The following is a 25,000-nucleotide window of genomic DNA, read 5'->3' as shown; positions in this document are numbered from 1 at the left end:
ACTGGCATGCAGTAGGTGCTCAGTTGATGTTGGTTAGATTTCATGGTCATCCAGGGCAGCAAGTGAGAACTGCTAATGTGTTTGTCATTTGAGTAGTTGTTGAGGGTTTAGTTGTTTCACCTTGGTAGGTCAAACCACCGCCCCCCACCCCCCAAAGAAAATACCAAAGCTCCAGCTCATTGTCCTCCAATAAGAGGGTTTCCCAAGTATCTAACGCCCTAGGAAGAAGGAAAGAAAGCTTGTAGGGCAATTGATTTAAAATAAATAAAAGTTCATGTGACTCACCAAATAATTCTCACTTTGGTTGTTGAATTGACTGCACGTGTTTTTCCCCCTCACAAGAGTGGCTTATGGTTGCTCAGAAGAATACACAGTTAGTCTAGATAACCTCAGGTGCGTCAGCATTCAGTATGTTTGCTAAATGAATAACAGTTCACACACATCGCCTACAGTTTATTGAATTAGAACTTGCCAAAGTCACTCAACATTTGTTTTGACGTGGGTGGGATGAAAACCCTTGGTTATTTCATTTCACATGGTATTTCTGAGATCATATGTTTCCCACTTAGGGTGAGCACAGAGCAAGTGGTCAAGATATTACTCAAGGCCGAAACCAGTTTGGCTCAGTGGATAGAGCGTCAGCCTGCGGACTGAGGTGTCCGGTTTCAATTCTGGTCAAGGGCATGTGCCTGGGTTGTGGGCACGTCCCCAGTGGGGGCATGCAGGAGGCAGCTGATCGATGTTTCTCTCTCATCGATGTTTCTAACTCTCTATCTCTCTCCCTTCCTCTCTGTAAAAAATCAATAAAATATATTTTTTTAAAAAAAATATATATTTCTCAAGTCTGTTCTTAATTCGTCATGTGCTTGTGAGCCAATTCCTGGCTAAGGCAATAGATTGTCGCCACAGGTCATAAGATTGTGCTCATAATATAGCAGTATGTGTTAAACAGTTTTGAGAAATTGTTTAACTTCCTGCTGGCATGGACAGGTCCCAGTTAGGAAGCACAGTACTACTTTTCCCGATTAACAGTGCAAATTGTCAAGGGTGCATAGGAATTTTCAATTTGACAAAATCAGCTTTTTGACAGCAGGGGCAATCAGTCTGCAGCTTCACAAGTAGTAATCTATGATCGAAGTGGCAGGATTTATTCTGAAATATGAATGGTATGTATGCTTTATGACGGGAACAAACCATTGGTATGATTCTCCTCTTCTTACTTACCCCCCTTTTTAAAAAACATAAAACAAAAACTTCTTTGATGTGGAAGTTGAAATTAAGGAATATACTCTGTTGATCTCTGCCGCTCCCCCTCCCCAACAGTAGTATTCATTTATTTTCTGTTATATTGCAGTATTCTGACAAGTCCCTGTACACCCAGCTGTGCTTTTACCGGTACATTTTTGATGTGGACTGTGCACTGGAGAAACTTACTACCGATCATGAGAAAGGTACGTTAAAATACTGTAATTACCTTTGAGTTTAAAGTGGAAATTTGCATCATAAAAGCCAGACCTACTGTGTCAGGCTGGTCACGCAGCATCACACTGTTGTCTCAGAAGCAGGCCCTGGGGGCCGTTGTGAGCACAGACATCCCCTGCATGAGGGGTGGTAGCGTAGGAATCCCCGGCTTTGGCCCCCACAGTCTGTCTCATATTGTTCTCTATTAAAGCAGAGCGTTGGGGGAGGAACTGTACAAAAAGGACTCTTTAAATGCTATATTTTGAAAATGCTATTTTCAATAGAGTTTAGTAATTGTAATAAAGTAAGCATAGGCAACGTGATCATTGCACCTGCAAAAACCAGATATTACCACAAAAAAATAAACCTGGAGTGTGTCTCTGCTGTTCACTAAAAGCCTAGGTTCACTTTGAAAGAGAGGGATGGAGTGGAGTTCTTTACTGACTCCATCCTATGAGAGCATTTGGGTACCACAGCCCAGGTGATCAGCTGCTGCCTGTAACCCTCGAAAGTCTTGCAGGCAATGTGAGGCTTAATGGGTCTGGGAAAAGCTTTGTTACATAACTGAAAGTATTTGAACATGTCATGATAAGTGCGTGTTTTTTTTCCTCCTACCTGAAAATCACATTGACAACTTTTCTATTACCTGTAAAAAATAAAAAAGGCGAATTTACACATTTTTCTTATTGGTTACCTACAGAGTGTTTATGTTGTTTGTCAGTGAATATCAATTCAACATTTTCTTGGTCGGTGTAAGGGCTGGAGGCAACGTCAAGGGCATACAGAAGCCTACAATACTGCTGGATTTCCACTCATAAAAATCCCCATGCTGCTCTTGATTTGGTCTTAATTGTTTTCAGTTCTAGCCATAATTGACTTCCTCGAGATTATGGTTTTTAGTGCCTTGACTTACTGGGTTTTCCTGTCCTTGAATCTGAAACACTTTGTGACTGATGGAGGAGTTGGTTCTGATATTAGTATCTTGTCTTCAACTGTTCAACAAGAACTTTGGCTATTTCCACAGCATATTATCAGTGAGATTTATATAGAGAAAAAATTCCTTCTGTCCATTAGTAACTACGTTTTCAAACTTTCATGGCTGATACCTAGCCCATGTTTACTTGCAGTATCATTAATAGCTGCTTCTCTTTTCACCCAAGGACGTTTACTTAAGACTAAGGTGTTTTGAGTTGAGAGGATTAAGTACGGATTCTCTAATGAGTACATTGTCTGTTTCTGCTGGGTTTGTTACCTCTTTCTGGATATCGGTATAGTAGAACTTATTCCCCCTTTGCTTCTTTCTGAACCTAGCCATCCCAGATTGTTCCCTAGATGTTCTCAGACTCTGAGGAGCTAGACTCCTCTTCTAGATATCTCTAAAATCCTTATCTGAGGGGCTGAATCAGCCTCAGAATCAGCAGTTTTCAAAAGTCTGGTGACTCTTAGAGACTTGTAGGAGCGATCTGGAAAGTCACTGGAGACTTACCCCAGCTTCTTAGAGAACATTAAGAAATGCACATTTCTCTACAAGAAAAAAAGGAAATAGAGCAGCCACTGGAAGCTTCTCGCTTGGCAAAAGGGGAGCGGTGTTGACAGAATCTGTACACCCAGGTGATTTACTGTCATTTGCTTCTAATAAATACACTATCCAGAAGTACAGGGCCAAATGGCACTAAGTGAATTATCAATGGGTTCTTTTACAGGTCAGAAGGATAAATAAAAATACAAGAGAAGGGTACAAATTGTATGTCCGATAGAAGGAACTTCACAAGATGTTCCAGAGCCTTTTGTTTTATTTATGGGATTTTAATTATTGAAGCTGTTTTTCTTTGAGCTTCCCTCTGCTTATTTATTATTCCTAAATTTTAGTTTAGGAATGAGTGAATTACCTGAAATTTCCTTGCTCAGGGTGTTTTCAGATCATTCAGTAATGTTTTGTGGTGTTAGGATATTTGTTAGTGATAGGATATAAACTGAAAGACTGGGTCATGCTTACCTGTGGTTCTACCAAGTGACATCTGAAAAGCTCTCTCCTAAGAGTCACCGGCAGCATATAAAAATCGAAATCCATGGATCCTACACCCAGAGATTCTAATTCAGTTGTAAAGTAGAGTTTAGGAAGCTCAACTTTTTAGAAAGTCCCCCACATAATTCTGATATACAGGTAAGTTTGAAATCCCCTGTCCTGGGCACTCTGAACACATCAGTTGAGTGGTTTCTAAATAAAAGAGAATTGAACACAGGGTGAAGTCCAGAGGGAACAATTGGAGGACAAGAATATTCTTATAGTCATTAGGGGAACAATCACATGGGAAACTTCCATAAATGTTAATTTAACATATATATAAGTCACTTCTCACTTTATAAGTTGGAGTGAAATTGCTTTCTTCTGACTTGCTGTTCAAGGGTGACTTGCTATAAAAATGAATTGAAAATTTGTGAGATCCAGAGGGCAAATATATTTATTCAATTTGGACCAAAGCCAGGACACTAGTACATATTACTGTCAAAAGTCCTGTGAAAAACAACAGTCCTTCCACACAGTTACATTACTGAGAATGGACTCTAAGTATTGTCTGTCAACAAGTGCCGTGGGACTGGCGTGTGAAATTTTTACTGTGTGTAAACTCTCCTTTACTGTCAGTAGCAACCTTTTCTTCACTGAGATTGTTTTACCATTTCTACTTCAAAGCCTATATTTTAAGGGTTGTACTTGGATGGTGGGTTTTTTTGGTGTGTGTTTTTTTTAATACGTTTTTATTGATTTTACAGAGAGAGGAAAGGAGAGGGAGTGAAAGAAACATCAGTGAGAGAGAATCATTGATGGGCTGCCTCCTGCATGCCCCCTATTGGGCAACCCGGGCATGTGCCCTGACCAGGAATCGAAGCGTGACCTCCTGGCTTATAGGTCGACACCCAAACACTGAGCCACACCAGCCAGGCATCTGGATGGTAATTTTAATTTTTGCTTGAAACTTGGCAATTTGACTTGGGAAAAAACACACAAATTATTGGAAAGAGGTTTATTTATTTTTATGGTGTAAAGTAGCTCTTGTCAAAGCTTTTTCCTATGCTTGGCTTTCAAACAAAGGTTTACAGGCCATTAGTCCATAATGTGAATTGACCCCATTTGGTATTTTCCCCTTTTCTTTAAAATGGTAAAGAACTGTTGTTCACTTTGGTGAAGTGTTTACTGCCTCTTCACTGTAACTACATAACATTTTAAAAATCTTATTTCTGTGGGACTTTGGCATTATTATTGTAACTGCTGCAGAATGTACACAGATGGCATAATAGATCCAAAGGAAGTTTTAGAGGAACATAGTGGCAATGTATAAAGTAAAAATCCATTTCCACAATGGCAGCACATTATAGTCCCATTTGACCGCATCATCCCATGGGGCCTTGGCCTCAGTAGGAATAAGTATACAGTTTGGGGGAGACATGAATCAGTTCAAGTTTTTGCCCAGTTGTTTCAATTAAGTCTGCTTTAAAAATGCAGGAGGAAAACGGAATCTCTTTTCTCAACTGAGCCTCTTTTATTTATTCAGCAACAGTAAAAACAATATATATTTCCTATTATATGTTCAATGCCACCTCAGATGTCAGAGGAGCAAAGGCGGCCAATGCTCCCTGCCCTGGAGGAGCTGAGAGTCATGAAATAATTGACCATTGGGGACAGACAGATTCAGCAGCAGCTAAGTGTGAAAAACTGCCAATCTGGTCAAATTTTGTTTTAGATTTAAAGACAGGGAGCCACTACCTACCTTTTTCAAATAGATTTTATTTTTTAGGACAGTTTTAGGTTCACAGCAAAAATGAATGGAAGGTAAAAAGATTCCCCATGTACCCTTTTGCCCCCACATATACACAGCCTCCCTCATTATAAACATTCCCCACTCCAGTGGGATATTTGTTATAGTTAATGAACCTGCATTGACACATTATCATCCACAGTTCATAGCTTACCTTAGGGTTCACTCTTGGCGTTGGACATTCTGTGCATTTGGTCAAATGTCTCCACCATTATAGTATCGTACAGAATAGTTTCACTGCCCTAAAAATCATCTGCACTGCCCTTACTCATTCTCCCTTACCCTAGCCCTGGCAACCATTGATCTTCTTACTGTCTCCATAGTTTTGCCTTTCCCAAAATGTTATGTGCAGTTGACCCTTGAACAACAACAATGGTTAGGGCTGTTGATTCCACACACAATTGAAAATCCACGTGTAGCTTTGACTCTCTCAAAACTTTACTAGTAGCCTACTGTTGACTAAAAGCCTACCAATAACATAAACAGCCTATTTACACATATTTTGTGCATTTCAAACCCAAGTTGTTCAAGGGTCAACTGTAGTTGGAATCAGACAGTATGTAGCCTTTTTAGATTAGCTTCTTTTACAAAGCTGCACTTATTACGTTTCCTCTATGTCTTTTCAAGGCTCTATAACTCATTTTCTTTTAGCGCTGGATAATATTCCATTGTCTGGATTTACCACAGTTTATCCATTCATTTACTGAAAGACGTTTTGGTTGTTTTCAAGTTTTGGCAATTATTAATAAAGCAGCTATAAACATCTGTATACAGGTTTTTGTGTGTACATAAATTTTCAGATCCTTTGGGTCAATACTAAGTAGTATGATTGCTGGATACTATGATAATGGTATGTTTCATTTTGTAAGAAACTGCCAAATTGTCTTCCAAAGTGACTATACCATTTTACTTTCCCACTGACAGTGAATGAGAGTAACTGTTGCTCTACAACCTCGTTAGCATTTGGTGTTGTCAGAGTTCCGGGTTTTGGCCATTCTAATAGGTACATAGTGATATCTCATTGTTGTTTTAATTTGCATTTCCCTGATGACATAGGATGTGGAGCATCTTTTCATATGCTATTTTCCATTTGTGTATCTTTGGTGAGGTGTTTTTGGCCCATTTTTTATCGGCTTGTTTGTTTTCTTATTGTGTTTTTTAACAGTTCTTTGTATATGTTGGATAATGGTCCTTTACTGTTATTATAGTGAATTTGAACTATTTATGTCTTTTGCAAATATCTTCTCCCAGCTTATGGCTTGTGTTTTTATTCTTTGAACACTAATTGCCATTTCACTTTGGTGTTTGATGTTTCCTTATTTCTAAACAAACAAACAAACCCCACTTTTTTTTCTGTTCCTGTTCTCTTACCAGCAGCTCCTCTTATTCTGTGGCACCTATTTGTAGCAAGGTGGTATATTAGTTTGCTAAGGCTGCTGTAACAAAATACCACAAACTGGGTGGCTTAACCAACAGAAATGTATTTCCTGAAAGATCTGGAGGCTAGAAGTCTGAGATCAAGGTTTTGGAAGGGTTTGTTTCTTCTGAGGCTCCTCTCCTTGGCTTGTAAATGGACCATCTTCTCCATCTTCACATGGTCTTCCCTCTATATGTGTCTGTATCCTAATCTCTTCTTCTAAGAACACCAGCCCTGTTGGTTTAGGTCCCACCCTGGTGACCTCATTTTAACTTAATTACCTCTTTAAAAGCCCAATCTCCAAATATAGTCACATTCAGAGGTACTAAGGGGTTAGGACTTCAACCCCCCATTCAATACGAATTGGTGGAGGAACACAATTCGGCCCATAACAGATGGTCTTTGTGAATTGTTTTCTATAAACCCCTTTGAACATGTGGCATTTGTCTCTGCTAGAATTGAACGCCAGGATTTAGAATTCTGTGTTGAAGAAAGGAATTGGAGCTACATAATAAAGGTTAGCATAAAGATGGTGCTTTAACCTTGGCCATATGAAAAGCATCTGTTAGGAAGCTCAGTTTCTCAATGGAGTCTCTTTAGGCCCAGAACGACTATTCTTGCAAAGAGATATGAGCAGCCTAGAGTGCCTTGCCTACTGAGCAGTGCCTGTCAGGTTGCTCTGCTCCTCCCTCCTCTCAGCCAGAAATTTCAGACACTTCCCCTTTTGAGCTTTGTTCTTACCTGATTGCTTTACCCGTTTTTTTTCTTAAACTTTTCAATTTCTTGCTCTTCTGGCCTTACTTTATGCCTGATGATAGCATCTCTAGACATTTGTTGTTTTCATTAGTGTCACCCAGGACTGAGCTGTCCCTTTTGTAAGGTACTTTGTAGTTCCTGTCATCCTTTCAAATGTCTATCATGGGTCCGCACAACAAACAGCCTTCTAGGGTAGCAATGGATTGTGCCCCATTGTATTAATGAAGAAACTGAGTTGTGTAATATAACTTCCTTCGCATTCTCATAGCACCCTGTGGGTGAGTGCCCTTCTCATAGGACTTATCCTGTATCCTGAATGGTTTTGACTTTCTCTTCCACTGAGTTCATTGAGGCACAGGATTGTATCTTATTTATCTGTGCTTTGCCCATTGGAGCCAGCTCACTAAATTTTGGTGAGAATTCTTAGTGGAAAATAAGCCTCACAAGCAATTTTAGGAATTTTGGAGGAATTCATCCTATTGAAGCAATTCTGTCTATGAATGGAGGGCAATGTGCAGTAAAATTCTAGAACCTCCTATATTGCTTGGCTTGACTCATGTGTGCCATGGATTAATGCCACAAAATTTCTTTGGCATTTTCAGATTTAATATCTGTCATTTCAACACTTTGTGAGTGATATTAAAGACATGTGACATAGTATCTCTCATTTTGCTGATGCCACATTTGAATTGAATCAAAAGAATGTGAAATCACTTAACTACACAGATACAGGGTCCTGTTCTCTGTTCACCATCAGCTAAATACATTCATATAATGGTGATAATTGTCTTACTTTGTGGAAAATAGAGACCTAAGAGAGACAACAGCTAGTATGGAAAGTGAAGGAATCTTAAGAAGTGATTTTTTTTTTTTTTTTAGCCAGAAAATAAGTTTTATGGAAGAAATTATATGCTTTAGCGTACATGAATATTTGGAGCTTTCTAAAGGTCTCAAAACAAGTCCTACTCAGTGTTAAGGATTTCTACTTTATTTCTTGAACTGCTAACATGAAAGCAGGAGAGTTTTATTATTGCTAGAAGTAGTACTGAAATAAAAGTAGCAGAGGAGTCCTTTCTAAGCCAGTTGACATTCTTAGAATTTACTTTGTTAAAACCTTACAAGGCGTTAGAAAGAAGCCTGTGTCAGAGCCTATCTGGTCCAGTTCTTCTTTTATCACTTTTTTAAGCCCGTGGGTTAGTCTATTGAAAAAAAAATTGTTGGATTTTAGAAATGAGCCTTTTCTCTGTTTTTAATAACTAATAACAGGTAAAACACACACAAAAACAATTCACACCTATCAAGTACATACGGTAGAAAGTCACTTAAGCACCAACCAATTCACGCTTAAAATCATATTTTTTATAATTGTGGAAAAATTCTTTAGAAAAATAAATATTGAAATGGGTAGCAAACCCTATTTTCCTTTTGCTCATTTTCTTGCAAATAAAAATGATCTTAGGTTTGTTTTAAATTATTCCTTTGATTAGTTTAAGGGGATTTTTCTCAGAGGGAACTAACTAACGCTGCAGTTCAGAACATAATTAGCTGTCTGTTTATGACCGGGAAGTGATTGTGGAAGCACAAAGAAGTTTGATAATAGAAAAAGTGGCTCCCATAATCCTGGGCTTCTGGGGCTTTTTGCTGTAGATGTTATTGTTAGATATACATAGTTTTAATCTTCAATGACTTAGGGAAATACTGACAACATAATGTTCAAGTCCAAAACTAAGTAGCCGTTATGATTCAAATTTGTAGTTTATATGCAAGGTGGAAAAATTAGGAAGAAACACTCGAATTATTTATAGTTGTTATCTCTGCATGGATTATAATCTTTATTTTCTCCTTTATATTTATATGTCCTACTTTCTAAATTCTATAATCTGAGCATGTATTGCTTTCACAACAAGAAACAAATTGTAAGCACTGAAATTTTACAAAGAAATGCTTTACTCAACTTACAATAATTCTTCAAATAATTTAGCAGTTGAGGGAGAAAATCACATACAGATGACCCCACACCAGCTTTTTTTCTCCATGCCTTCTCCCCCCCACCCCACACACACACCCAAGTCAAACCTAAGACTGTCTTACTCAGAGTGTGATCAGTAAACCAGGAGCAGAGGCATCACCTGGGAACTTGTTAGAAATGCAAAATAGCAGGCCCTCCCCAGACCCACCGCATCAGTATCTGCATATTAACAAGATTCCCAGGTGATTCCTAGGCACATTAAAGTTTGAGAGGCACTGATCCAAGATACTCTCCCATCTTAATACCTAAGGCCTACTTCAATTTTATTCACCCATTGATTCGAGCTATCCTTTTGTCCAAACTTCAAAATGACAAATGTGCAGACTACAGAAGGCCTACCCAGGTTTAAAGTAAAGTTGGTATGACCGCCTGGTCTTTTGAAATATATTCTGTGATTAAGCTTAAAAATGTAGTGGCCTAAACTGGGACTGATGGGGGCGAGGCAAGAAAGCATGAGTACTTCCACTTCGTTTCTTCTTAACCAGAAGGAACAAGGGAGAAGTAAATGAGGGTTTTCAGAATGGCTTTCAGCTTCTCAAGATCAGTGGCTTATAAAAGAGAGACCTGGAATGCATTTCTACATCCACTTCATATGATGGCCACTCTATGTGCCCAGAGGCAAGTTTCACCCACTCACCACACTTGAGCCTCATTGATTTAGCTCATCTGTAAAGATTTCAAGGCATTGAACTAAATTTTTTTGGAAATGAAAACAAAATTCTGTTTCTTATTTTGCTACTAAAAAGTTTACTTTGGAATTTACTTTTCCTGGTGTTGCTGAATTTTCTGTTTTTATGCTCAGAACAAGAATAATAAAGGTGATATTTTTCAGTGGCAACATGGAGCCTTTTCATATGGCTTTGTTTTTCTCTCTGAATACTGCCAGTTTTTGTTTCTGTTTTGTTTTTCAATTAAAGTTGTCTTTACATTGTGACAGAAGAGAAACTACAGTTTTTCAGGAAATTGTCACTGGAGTTGCTTTGCCCATAAGTGTAGGTGTCTTGGCTCTGTCCATTTTCTGTTTTCCTCTTTAGGATAGCTAAAGTAGTATATAAAAGTTGTCATATATTTGGGTAACAAACTCTGGATTCTAATAACGTGCCTTTCTTTAAGCCCACTTCTGTAACTATGCACTCAACCTTTGCACTTTTATGGTCTTATAGGCATGATAACAGCGGTTACTAGTTTTATAAAAGTCCTTTCCTGTTTTGTCTTTTCAATAGGCAGGTTATTTGTCCCTTTTGTAGTGACAAGTATGCAACACAAACAAGGGCACCAATGGCGAAGTCTATAGGTGATAATGCCACGGTTGATGGTCTTCATCTTTTTTTTTTTTTTTTTTTTTGAGTGCAGAGAATTGGGGAAACCTGATAAGATTCTCTTCATGTACTTTAAAAAAATATACTCCTATCACCAATGAGAAAAAAAAATATTAAGCAATTTTCCAGCAGTTAGACCATAATGCGAGCTAATCACTTTATTTTGAAGAAAAGCATTTTTTAAACAGTTGAGCTAGTAAATTTACTTTTAAAATGTATTGTGCTTACACAGTAGATGGTTTTATTTCCATGATGTTTTTTACTACATAATTACACATCTTAATTACATAATTACTATCATAATTATTATGTAATTGCATGTACTTCCACTAATTACAAAATCAGGAAGTGTAATTATCTAGTAAAAACTTTATGAAATTTCATGCACTAAAATTACTTGAAAGGCTATTCCAGTGGTCTACTGGAAGGCTTTCCGTGGTTAGCCTTCCTCCTGACTTTAGTTTAGAGATTGAACCCAGAGGCCAGTATAAGGACAACAACCATAAACAGAACAACACTAAACTGAGTGTTGTGATATAGGTAAGTTGGCCCTTGTTCTTTATGAATTAAAGCCAGGAAGCGCTTGAATTTTTTGTGATGATGGAATTGTGATGAGAATAATATATTATGTTTGATGTAGGTATCAAAGAAACTTTTGGTGGGAAGGGCAGTTCTTTCTTAGGAAAGAAATACTTCATAGAATTGACAATCAAGGCATTTAGGTTACAAAACAGCCAGGCCTTCTATAATTCTATAATATGAATAGCTTGTTTACCCTATCTCTGCCTTTAAAAGCAAAATAATGTTACTATTTAAAATTTTGTTTCCTTAGTTTGAAGAGGGCTTTTTTTTTCCAGTTTGTGTTTATTTACTAATATAGGAGCAAACATATCAACAGAGCATAATTTTTTTTCTCCTGCTACTTGATGTCAAAAGCAGCTTTTGAGACATAAACGTACATGCACAAACATGTAACATCAGACCCTAAATAAAGACAGAAGCTTTAATTCAATAAAGCTATGATGCCTTTACCTTTCAAAACGACATGCAAATTGCACAGTAAAACAATAGTCATGACAGCAAATTAGATATGACATCTAAATTACACTACAAAGAGAAATTCCAGAACCATTTTTGGTCTGTAGGAGTCTATTTTAGCCCAGGTTTAAAACCCAGTCTTTATTGTCTAAGTAGGGTAATGTTGTATAAAGACTAATTGGAGAGCTTGGTTGAATTAATTGCAGATTAATTAGGAAGAAAGGGCTTATAATACTCGTGGCAGAAAAGAGAGAAGATCCTTTAAGTATCATGATAGAATGTGCTATAAGTTTTAGGAATAGTAAATTATTGATATTTGTATAACATCTACAATGCTCTGTTCTAACATTACCTAAATAAAGGTTTAGATATAGTTATACTAAATGTTCTTCCCCTCATAATTCGTGCTTTTCACTTTTGAGTCAGCTACTTAACATGTATATTAGTTACTTCTTTTTAAAACACAGTCTTTTTTATATTTGACATCTTAATTCTTTAATTACAACTCCAAGGTGGTAACACCAAGAATCATAATTTTTCAGAGACTTGAGTAAAATGATATTTGTGACGGAAGACTAAAGGCCTGTAGTGTTAAGAGCAGATGTCATTCCCTTTTTTTTTTTGCTAAAATCTTTCTAAAGAAGCACTCTTTGTGGTTTTATCACTTATTGACTTTGTGACTTTTTTACACCAGCTAAAATTAGTAATAAATATGACTTTTAAAAAGTTCATGAAAGATATGAAAACACAACCCCACTTTCTTCAAGCAAATTCGAGAATTTGTAGTCATCCAGAATTGTCTCATGCTCTCGGGGATATTTGGGATTGAAACACGTTTAGTCTAATTCTAGTGTTTTTCTGTAGTGGTTTGAGATTATTCTTAAATTGTATATCCTTTTCCTCTTTGGAATCTTTGCTTAGCCCAGAATTATTTTTTTTTTAGCCCAGAATTTAATGTCTCCATCATTTTTTACTTGCCTTTACTCTGTTCTGATAACATTTCTTTTCACAAGTGTTTATGCTCCCTTCATGAAACAACACTTACCTCTCATGCGTCTTCTTAATCTTTTATTTTTGTGTTTTACCGATTGCATGTGCCACATCAGAATAGCCTTTAATTTTTCAAAGTTAAGTGTTTTTGCTTAGTCCTCACCTTTCGAATTACAGTGCAGATTTCATTTTTGAACTGGCTTAATGTTTAAACTGACTGGGTTTTTGTTTTGTTTTGCTCTGTTTTCATGCTTTTCATGGACTTTAGCATATGTTTTTATTCTCTGTAATTCTTTAAATTTTTAAAAATTATGTAAGGGAATCACCCATAACTTTTGAAGTTTAATTGTGTCCTTGTGATGTCTCCAGTTACTCACTAGCCCCAGGCCCAGATCTGGTGTTGATTTGCATGCGATTAGCCAGTGCCCATTTATTGTTTTATGCTGTACTATCATGTCCATATAATGGGTGCTACCCGTCATATGCACAAAACACTCATCATCAATTTGACCCATTCTTAGAGTAGTTTGTCCTGTAGTTGTCATGAATTTATTCAGATCCATCAGTATTCTCTTACCTTGTGGCCAACAGGATGGTAACTAGACTGAATTAGTAGCCTGTCATTGAGTTCAATTGAATTAACATTGATTGCATTCTCTCCATTAAAGGCCCTGGGAAACCTTTATCCCCTTAGCGTGTGAGCCCTGCTAGCCTCAGCACCTCCCTTAAAGCTTAGGGCTTAACCCAGCTGTGGTCACAAAAAGATAGGTTTGCCGGCAATTTAGAGACTGATATACTTTTCTCGTTTTAATAAATTATCGTAAAACCTAAATTGAAAATAGGATTCTTTTTAAAGCAGGTCTGTGTAACCCTGGTGTTCTCTGTTTCTCCCTTCTTCACACCCTGCCCCCCAAAATTAATTCAGCCTGTGTTTGTTGAATAATATGTAAAGGACACAAGTATAAGCAAGACCTGGCTTTAGAGGTAATAATAGTTCTGATTGTTTCTTATTCATGCATTCACCTCTAAGCACCTATTCTTCATAGGACTTTACTCTTTGTGGAGAACATTCCCATCCATTATCTTTTACTTTTCCCATTGGATAGGGGCAGTTGACATTTTTCAGATGAAAAAACAACCTCAAAGAGTTGAAATGACCCTCCCGAGGTAGCAAAGCTGGGGGGTGTGGGAGCCCAGCTTTCTTTCTTCTGTGTCACAGCTGCCTTGTTCTTAATCTAGTAAGTACGGAAACTTCAACCTGAAGGACATAAGTCTAATACAAGGGAGTGGCGTGAAGTGCCGTGGGATCTCCACATACAGCTGAGGGAAGGAGTCCTGGTGGAGATGGACTCTCAGGCCTTGAAGAGTGAATAAAATTTTACTAATGAATAAAATAAACTGACAAACAAAAGGTCCAAAAGCATGGAACAAACTGACAGATCTCAGAGGGGAGGGTCTGGGGGGGTCAGGAAGAGATTAACTAAAAAACATATATTCATATATGTATAGCCCATGGACACAGACAATATATGGGGAAGGCCTGGTGAAGCAGGGACTGGATGGAGGAGGGCAAATGGGGGACATCTGTAATACTTTCAACAATTTTTAAAAAAAGAGTGAATGAGCCCAGCAGGTATGCTCAGTGGATTGAGCAGCATCCCATGGACCAAGAAGTCATTGGTTCTATTCCCGGTCAGGGCACATGGCTGGGTTGCAGGCTTGATCTCCAATAGGGAGTGTACAGAAAGCAGCAGATCAGTGTTTCTCTCTCATCGTTTCCATCTCTCCCTCTCCTTTTCTCTCTCTCTCTCTCTCTCTCTCTCTCTCTCTCTCTCTCTCTCTCTCTAAAATCAAGAAAAACATATTTTAATAAAAAGAGTGAATAAGATTTTAATAGGCACAGATGCACTTAGTTTGAGAGTAAGTTTTGTCTTTCTTGCTGTTCTTTAAGTGCCCTATTGCTTATCTAGCTTTTATAAATCAAAAGCCCTCATTTGACAAATGCATGATGATTTTTTCGTTTTTAATATATCTTATTGTTGTTGTTTTTTTAGAGACAGGAAGGGAGAGGGATAGAGAGAAATATCGATGAGAGAGAAATATCGATCAGCTGCCTCCTGCACACCCCCCACTGGGGATGTGCCCGCAACCAAAGTACATGCCCTTGACCAGAATCGAACCTGAGACCCTTCAGTCCGCAGGTCGACACTCTATCCACTGAGCCAAACTGGTTAGGGCTGCATGATGATTTTAAATCATATTTGAATTGGAGGTGTAATCAAAAAGTGCTTATTATGAGGCTGGCCTATACAAAGCTTTAAAACCAAGGCTTGAGGCTGGAAGGCTGTTCTCTATTCACTCCCCACTATAACCACTGGTGCTACTTTAAAAGAAGTTGACTCCATACTGCAGGATACATCTGTCAGAAGTATATCAAAGTGTTTTCTTATGTTAAATAATTTCATTCAGAATATCATAATGTAAGTATTTTGACACAAAAAAACATTACATACTGTGATTTATCCACTTACCTTAAAACAGATGTCTTTAAAAAAAAGTATGATAAGACAAAACAAAACAGAAATAGGAATTAAAAGAGATGAATGACAGACTGAACTAGTTTTATTTAGAGGATAAAAATAAAGTCCTGCTAGCATTATGACCATAAAATATAAAAATGTTTTTACTTGAAACATGATTAATTTTTTTCTATCATATGGCGAACATTTAGACTTGTAAGACCTATTTATAAAGTAATTTTTGTTGCTAAAATAATTCTCATGTTTTATTCATATATTATGTATTATCTTGCCAAAAAATGTAGATGCTGAAAAGTCAGTAAAATCCAAGATAAAAGACAGAGGATCTAAACCTGAGCCCATCTTCAGGAAATTATTCAATAGAGCAGTCTGGTCTCTCGGTGAAGGCTCTACCACTTTTAACAAATGCGCCACAGTGAATTTATTAGTATGCTACAAAGAAATTTTCAAAATAATTAAGACTAAACTACACTTGTCAAAATAAATGAATGAAATACAATCTTGAATCATCCTTCTTCACTTATTGCTCATTTGCATAATTCAGTAACTTACACGTGAGTCTTTCAGTTATTGGTGAGAATTAGCAAGGTTCTGCTATTCCTTGTTGCAGGGGCAGAATTGCACTGCCATGCAATTAGCTATTCGAGGCAGGGACTAACGGGAAACACCAAAGAGCACAGCAGAATCTAAAGAAACAAGGCAGGGGATCTAAAGACAAGAGACAATCAAAGACACCCAACAAACTCAAGCTGGTAGACCACAGGGAATTTTGAATGAAGCCTCTTAATTTATTTTGAGAATAAGAAATCAGTAGTATGAGAGAAATCTCAACAAGATTAGCTGACTAAGCCTACTTAAAAAAAATATCTCTATAGTACATAGTGCTCCAGGTTAACCACTCCTGTTTGTTAGTCTGTATACAGCTCAACAAATAGCCGGCAAAGCCTTTCATGGGTATATAGTGCTTTCCATTCAGGTTTTCTCTCTTTGAAGGAGGTCGTTTATATCAATGAGATCTGTAGATGCAAATTGCTCTCCCTATATATGAGGGGTCATTCCTTTCACAGCAGACTTGCTCATCTCTTTCATAGAGGTTTTGTTATTTTTCTGCTGCTCCCAAAGGAATGATGGGAACACCCCCACCCCTAGTGGGGCCCCATCTAAGTTAGCCTCCAGATCTTTTCCCTGCAATTCTGTGAAACTTTTGTGTGCTGATCTTTGGGAACAAAACAAGCTGTTGGCAGCAGCCTTTAGCCCTGAATCAGGAAACTTCTTTCCTTCGTTCAACCTGAAATATCATCTCTTTAGATTTGCCTTTTTTTTCTCACCTAATTCTAAGGAAATCTATTTGTCATTGCAGCAGAATGTCACTGTAACATGCTAAGGCATGTGGGAAATTCTTGGAAGCAATGTCCTAAAAATGTCGTTTTTAGTTTGACTCCCAAATGATACAAGCTCATAAAAATTAGAGGAACAGAAAAGTAAAGGGATCGATTTAAGGTTAGCTATGAAAACCTAACTTCTGATCCCATTACTGAAGTGGAAGGAAAGATAATATTTATCTTTTGCCTAAGCTTTTAAAGAATCATACAAACGTTCCATACGTTTTAGCCTTAGTGTTCAGGAGTCTTAGGAAGAAGGGGTTTTAGTCACACTGTTTGAGCACTCTGTAAATATTTGTTGTCTTGTTCCTTCTGCTAGCATTTGTTGAGCAACAAGGGCATTGACCTGGGCTCCTGAAAGGAGTGGTTAAAAGCCCTCTCTCTCTGGCCCTGGCTGGTTTTGCTCAGTGGATGGAGCATCAGCCTGCAGACTGAAGGTTCGATTCTGGTCAAGGGCACATGCCCATGGTTGCCTGCTCGATCCCCTGTGGGGGGCATGCGGGAGGCAGCCGATCAATAATTCTCTCTCATCATTGATATTTCTATCTTCCCCTGTCCCTTCCTCTCTGAAATCAATAAAAATATATCTTTAAAAAATAAATAAAATAAAAGCTCTCTCTCTCTCTGGAGTCAGAAAGTTCAAATTTTGGCTTTCCACCTCTTGCTAGATAAATAATCTTGGGGAATGTGACTTATCCTCCTGCTGCCTCATCTGTACAGTGGCAATGAGAAGAGCACCTGTCTCGTAGGGTCTAAATTAAACAGGATAATATTGAAACAGTGATATATGAAATGCCTAGAACAGTGCCTGGCACATAGTAAGCATGCAATAAGTGTTAGTTGGTTTTATTACTTCTTTAAATGGTTGGTTCTTATTTACTGAATGGTTACGGCATGAAAAAAAGCATGGTCCCTACTCTCAGGGAGCTTAAAATTGATCTTGATAACTGTTTTTTAGTTTTCTTATCAAAATAGCATTTATGTCAGTATATTAGAAAGGATGAATTTATCCTCATTATTAATAATAATGGAAGGGGTTGCAACACAAGTAATCTGCATATGATTAGCATTTTGTTTAGCTATATTCCTTTGGCATGTGTTCCATTAATATTAAACAATTAGTAATAACTCTTGGCTCCTTTCTCTTTTTTTTAATATATTTTATTGATTTTTTACAGAGAGGAAGGGAGAGAGATAGAGAGTTAGAAACATCGGTCAGCCGCCTCCTGCACATCTCCCACTGGGGATATGCCCGCAACCAAGGTACATGCCCCTGACCAGAATCGAACCCGGGACCCTTCAGTCCGCAGGCCGACGCTCTATCCACTGAGCCAAACCGGTTTCGGCAACTTGGCTCTTTTCTGAGGAGGGTAAAAAAAAAAAAATAGTTGTATTTGTGTGCAGAAAGTCAGCCAAACCATATCCCCAAATCATGTACCTTTTAGCAGAGTACTTTTTTTAACATTTGGAAACTGTATTTTTTAATCACAGTTTACCTTTGATATTATTTTGTATTAGTTTCAGGTGTACAGCATAGTGGTTAAATAATCATATACTTTACAAAGTGTTTCCCCCCGATATTTCAAATATCCCCTGGCACCATACACAGTCATACAATATTATTGACTATATTCCCTATGCTGTACTTTACATCCCCATGACTGTTTTGTAACTGCCAATTTATACTTCTTAATCCCTTCACCTTTTTCACCCAGTTTCAAAACCCTCCTCCCCTCTGGTACCCATCAGTCTGTTCTCTGTATCTATGTCTGTTTCTATCTTGTTTGTTCATTTATATTGTTCTTTAGATTCTACATACAGGGTGGGGCAAAAGTAGGTTTACAGTTGTTCATATGGAAAATGATACAAGAATAAACGCTGTGTTTCTCAGACTTACAACTGTAAACCTACTTTTGCCCCAACCTGTATAGTGAAATCATATGGTATTTGTCTTTCTCTGACTGACATTTCATTTAGCATAATACCCTCTAGGTCCATCCATGCTGTCACAAATGGTAAGATTTTATTTTGTTATGGCCAAGTGATATTCCATTGTATATATGTATCACCGCCTTTTTATCCACTCATCTATTGATGGACACTTGGGTTGCTTTCATAGCTTGGCTATTTGAAATAATTCTGCAGTGAACATAAGGGTGCATATATTCTTTCCAATTAGTGTTTTGGGTTTCTTTGGACATATACCCAGAAGTGGAATCACTGGGTCATAAGGCAGTTCCATTTTTAATTTTTTGAGGAACCTTCATACTGTTTTCTTTATTTCTTTAAATATATTTCTTTAATTGGTTTCAGAGAGCTTTAAATATGGTTTTTATTGATTTCAGAGAGGGAAGGAGAGGGAGAGAGAGAGATAGAAACATCAGTGATGGGAGAGAATCATTGATTGGCTGCCTCCTACACGCCCCCCCCCCACTGGGGATCGAGCCTGCAACCCAGGCATGTGCCCTTGGCCAGAATTGAACCCAGGACCCTTCAGTCTGTAGACCGATGCTCTATCCACTGAGCCAAACCGGCTAGGACCATACTGTTTTCCATAGTAGCTGCATCAATCTGAATTTCCATCAACCAAGGGTTCCCTTTTCTCCACATTCTGGCCAACACTTGTTGTTTGTTGATGTATTGATGATAGTCATCCAGATAGGTGTGAGGTGGTACCTCATTATAGTTCTAATTTGCATTTCTTTGATGATTAGTGACCTTGATTATCTTTTCGTATGTATATTGGCCATCTGTATGTCCTCTTTGGAGAAGAGTCTCTTCAAGTTAGCATTGTACTTTTTAAAAATTTTTTATATTGATTTTTGAGAGAGCGAGGAAGTGGGGGAGAGAGAAATATCAATTGGTTGCCTCCTGTATGCACCCCCAACAGGGGGCAGGATGAAACCCACAGCCTGGGCATGCGCCCCAAATGGAAATTGAACAGGGGACCTTTTGGTGCATGGGATGACGCTCAACCAACTGAGCCACACTGGCCAGAGCATGTTAGCATAGCACTTCTTAACAACCAGGGTGTATCTTTTACATTTTTTTAAATGACATGTTTGCAGATGCCACTGCTAAAAGTCTGATTCAGTAGGTCTGGGGTGGGGCCCCAGCGGCTGTGTATTTTTAAAAGCTCCTCGGGTGATTCTAATGCACACCCACAGTGTTGAGAATCTCAGAGTTAGTGAAACTCTTCAAACTTTAATATTGCTTCTTGTCAAATATGCATTAACTTTGACTTTGATTTAGAAAGGGAGATTGGGTGGCATCTAGATAACAATTTAAATAGACAATAGAAAGGAAAATGAAGTCAAACACATGAATTATTTCCTAGATAAGGGAATCATTTATGGTGCTATAGGAGCTAATATAGCATCCTAGAATAAAGTGAAGGGGAAAACGAGCTATGTAAAGTAAGCAAGAAGAACCTGTTTTTTGTGTTTTGTTTTTTTTACAATGAATAAATAGAAGATGAAATAAATGCATTTCAACAAAATTGGCTATAAATCACATGTTATTTTTTCCATTAACTTAAACATCATAAAAGTAGTAAAGGGCCTCCGTGGAGGGTAGGGAATCCTTGAGGAGCCTGGATAGGTAACTGGGAAGGTATTGAGGTAGAGGCCAACCCAACCCTGGCATTTAGGCACCTTCACTGTTTGAGTTTCTGGGACTGTTCCCACCTCTGCCTCTTCTGTTTATCTCTGGACTCAGCCAGATAGAGTAGCAATCTGCAGTTGCATATTGTTGCTTGTCCCATGAGGGTTCTGGACAGGGTGGTCATTCTAGAGTCTCTAGAATGGCACCTCTGGGTGCCATGGTCATAGTTTGGGCTTACCTCAGGTCTTCAGACAGAAGAAATAGCTTGGCTGGCCCCACTTCCCAGCTTTGGAGTTTTGGAGCTAGAAAAGAGTCTTAGATCACTCTTGTTTCTGGTTGTTGGGTTTCACATCATTCCCTTTTGCCTAGAAGGAATGAGACAGCACCTCCATGGCATCTGCAGATTAGACGCCCTCCTGGGTCCTTGAATGGCTTGGACTCTACCATAGCTAGCTGTCTCCCTCGGCTTATGAGTTTCCCTTTCCTGTATCACCCACCTCAGTCCAGTTTCTCCTGTTGGTATTCTGTTCGTCCTTTAAGGCAGCGGTTCTTAACCTGTGGGTCGCGACCCCTTTGGCGGTCAAACGACCCTTTCACAGGGGTCGCCTAAGACCATCCTGCATATCAGATATTTACATTATGATTCATAACACTAGCAACATTACAGTTATGAAGTAGCAACGAAAATAATTTTATGGTTGGGTCACAACATGAGGATCTGTATTTAAAGGGCCAGAAGGTTGAGAACCACTGCTTTAAGGCCTTCCAGCTAGAAGTGACCTCTGTGTTCTGCAAACTCCTGCAACACTGTCTTGAGCACCATCTCTTGTGCATCATAACTCTTTGAGGATGTGACCATGCTTGATACGTTGTTATATATCTGATGGCAGCTTGTTTATGATAAGAACCTTATAAATGGTATGTGAAATTGTTTTCTAAAATACTTTATATTAGTAGAAGCATAATACTTGATGGATTTTATAGAATACTTGAATGTTTATAGAATACTTTTCAGACTCCATCCTCTTTTCATCACACCCTCCCAATATATGATAAAATTTCTTCCATCCATGTATATTCATACATTCATGAAGCATTTAGCCCATTCCACCTCCTCGCTCTACATGGACTTAATTTCCCACCTTAATTTGCCTACTTTCTGGCAATTCCTAATAGAGTTGGGCTGTGATATCATGCATCTCCAGGAGATGGTATAAATTGCAGACTAGACATTTCTTTGTTTAAACTTTTCAGGTTCTGGAAATAAAAGTGATGATGCCCTGCTCTGTTACTGGAATACACTTAAAAATCTAAGTTTACGTCAAATGAGGATTATCCCTGCCTAGGATCACACCTTGCCCTCCAGAATCTATATATGCTTCTATAATAATAAAAGCATAATATGCAAATAGACTGAACAGCCAAACAGTGGAACGACTGTCCAGACGAAGCCAGGGCTGTAAGGGCCAAAGGCAGCCAGGGCTGCCAGGGCCGAGCCCTTTGCATGAATTTCGTGCATTGGGCCTCTAGTCCTATATAATGAAAGGCTAATATGCAAATTATCCCCTCAACCAGGAGTTCGACCAGGGAGCAAGGCTGGCTGGCCAACTGCCCATGGCCCCTCCCCCTGGCCAGCCCAGCCCGATTGCCCTGATCAGGGCAGGCTGGCCAGACCCCACCCGTGCACAAATTTGTGCACCAAGCCTCTAGTAGTATGCTAAGAGTTGGCCATTTTGCTGGTGGGGCTTTTTTCTAGTGAATCACAGTTCTTGCTTTTTAATGGCCTTGCTATCTTTGAAATTCTCCCAGCACTCCAAATTTGTTATTAAGTTTACTAGTCTTTTGTTATTATTATTGGCTGGAGGGAGCAAGCTGGCCAATGGGGCGACCGTTCTTTTTTTATTTTATTTTTTAATGTTTTTATTGATTTCAGAGAAGAGAGAGAGAGAGAGAGAAACATCAATGATGAAAGAGAATCATTGATTGGATGCCTCCTGCACGTCCCCTACTGGGGATTAAGCCCGTGACCTGGGCATGTGCCCTGGTTCATAGGGGGATGCTCAACCATTGAGCCACCCTGGCCAGGCAAGTTTACTAGTCTTTATGAGATCTTGAAATGTCTAGAGGCCATCTCCAGAGAGCTGTCTGAAGGTAGGGGAGGAGCTGCTGAGAGGCTAAGAGAAGGCTCTTCTCTTGACTCCCCAAGGGACCCTCACTTGAGCAGCATGCAGGCACACATTGATGGCAGTGTCGGTTCGTAAACACTACTATTACTAATAGGCTGGGACAGGGAGAGAAAAATAGTAATAAGCCCACATGAAATCTGGAGGTATCTATGTGTTGGGTGTAACCTGCATGACACACTAGCAGAGTAATCATTGCACAGTATAATTGCAGGAGAGTGAACAAATTAGAAAAATCTATTCCTGCTTTGCTGCTGACTCACTTTGTGGCATGGGCAAACCATTATTACTCTTTAATTTAGTTGTCTTATTTGTTCAAAAACGGAAAAATAATGTGTTTAAAAAGCACTCTGAAATTCCTCTGAAAGGAGATCTATAAGTGTAAAGTACTATTGTTGTTTTTATTATTGTTATTAGTGTTCTGGTATGATTTCATTTTATGTCATGTAGTTTACAGATGTTTCAGTTCTTCTCATTGATGAATTATAAAATTCTCTCATGTAATTTTGTTTCATCACAGTGATAACAGTTTAGCACATCTTTCTTTTAACCCCAGTTACAATATATATCCAAAGTAAATCTCATTAATAAAATACAATTACCAAATTAAATATATCTTTACTACTTTCATTTTTTTTACTTCCTTTAAAACATGGTTATCAACAACTACTAAATAAGACCTTTAATTAATGCCAATCTTCTCTTGAAAGTAACAGTGCTTATCTTGAGTAGTTTGAACTGTAAGTGGTATTCAGTACACAGTGGGGTTTAATATGATTATGAACTGTACAAGTTAGTGATATATAAGCATGATAAACCATATATTTGTATTAGAAACAATATTTGAATTATCAACTGTATAAAAAAGCTGGTTCCTTGTGTTGGGAATATAATAAAAATAAAATATTACACTCAGAATAATAAAAGTTGTATATACCTCAGATACAGTACAGAAACATTCTAAATTTAATGGGATTTTGAATGTACAGCATTTAAATTACTGAATGAAAAGATTTGCTTTGCTTTCTGGCATTTAGCTTTTCAAGTTAGGATTTAAAAAAATACTTCAACTCATTCACCAATAGAAAACTATGGCTTTTATATCAAATATTATAGTTTCTCCCCCAGAGTTCCAGCAATTTTCCAGTGGAGTAGCAATGAAAAAAGAAAAAAATATTTTCTTTAATTATAGTAATACTTGGGCATAAAATCATCCAAGTATATTTTTTTCTATTTTTCTGGACATTTGGTTGAAGAGATAAATTCTTTATTTTCTAAATTTGGGTCATTTGTTATCTTAAAAGCAGTGGTAGAGAACATCTGGCCCTTGGGAAATCATTTGGTCTGGCCCTGCCAAGACATTATGGGTGAGTTAATTAAATGTTTGACCAAATATAGCAGGCTAATTTTTAAGTTGATAATTTTATATGGCCCTCAAACGATGTTATAAATATCCAAATGGCCCTTGGCAGGAAAAAAGAGTTCCCTACCCCTATCTTAAAGCATTTAAAGTTCATGTGTGTTTTTAAGTGTTATATTTTGGTAACCTTTGAAATAATCTTATATAATAAAATCCCAGCGACTGAACGGCAGAATGACCGTCGACCAGTTGCTGTGATGTGCACTGATCACCAGGGGGAAGACACTCATTGTAGGAGCTATCCCCTGGTGGTCAGTGCGCTCCCACAGTGGAAGCGCCGCTTGGCTGACTGGGATGAGCGGTGCTTCCACTGTGGGCCGATCACTGCCAGTGCACAAATTCATGCATCAGACCTCTAGTTTTTTAATGTTAGGGAATGGTAATTTATATAAAATAAATAACACTATGAGCTTCGTTTCTATTTCACATTGAGGTACAGTGAGGAATAAGTTGTGTGCATTTATTTGTAAGTGTCCTAAGGCATGGGCCCATGGAGAAACAAGTATAGCTACTATAGGGTCTTTAGAAACCAGAATAATAAAATAGAACAACTACAACAAAATATTGTAGTAAAGGTTATATGAGTATGGCGTTATTAAGTAAAATAAGGATGACTTGAACACAAGCACCGCAATATGGCAACAGCCGATCAAATAACCAAGATGGCTTCCAAGTGACTAATGGGCAGGGAGCGTCTACAGCTTGGAGATATTGGACAAAGGGAAGATTCATTTTCCAGGCTGAACGGAGCAGGACTTGTGAGATTTCATGATGCTACTCGGAATGGCATGAACTTAAAACTTATCAATTATTTATTTCTGGAATTTTCCATTTTAACATTTTCATATTGCACTTGACCCCAGGTAACTAAAACTGCGGAAATGAAAACCATGGATAAGGAAAACTACTGTATCTGGCTACACCAGGTCACCATTCCTGAATGGTGGTACTTGGCTGGAGCTGAATAGTTTAGACAGAACATAGGTTCTCCAGTTTGCCACAGCCTGCTTCACTCATTTTTTGAAATATATTTTACTGCCCTAGCCG

At 38.2% G+C, this 25,000-nt stretch overlaps 1 protein-coding gene across 1 annotated transcript in view; it reads left to right on the top strand.

Moving 5' to 3' along the window:
• Positions 1 to 25,000, top strand: part of POLA1 (polymerase (DNA directed), alpha 1, catalytic subunit) — a 312,056-nt gene that overhangs the window by 240,605 nt on the left and 46,451 nt on the right. Inside the window, exon 36 of the mRNA XM_006769997.2 lies at positions 1,355 to 1,451. Coding sequence (XP_006770060.1) covers positions 1,355 to 1,451 — 97 coding nt within the window. The remainder of the gene's footprint in view (positions 1 to 1,354; positions 1,452 to 25,000) is intronic.

The sequence above is a fragment of the Myotis davidii genome, unplaced genomic scaffold (assembly GCF_000327345.1).
Source record: "Myotis davidii unplaced genomic scaffold, ASM32734v1 scaffold1124, whole genome shotgun sequence".
In the NCBI taxonomy this organism is placed as follows: Eukaryota; Metazoa; Chordata; class Mammalia; order Chiroptera; family Vespertilionidae; genus Myotis; species Myotis davidii.
The sequence above is the reverse complement of the archived record's forward strand: the minus strand, read 5'-3'. Positions and strand labels throughout refer to the sequence as shown.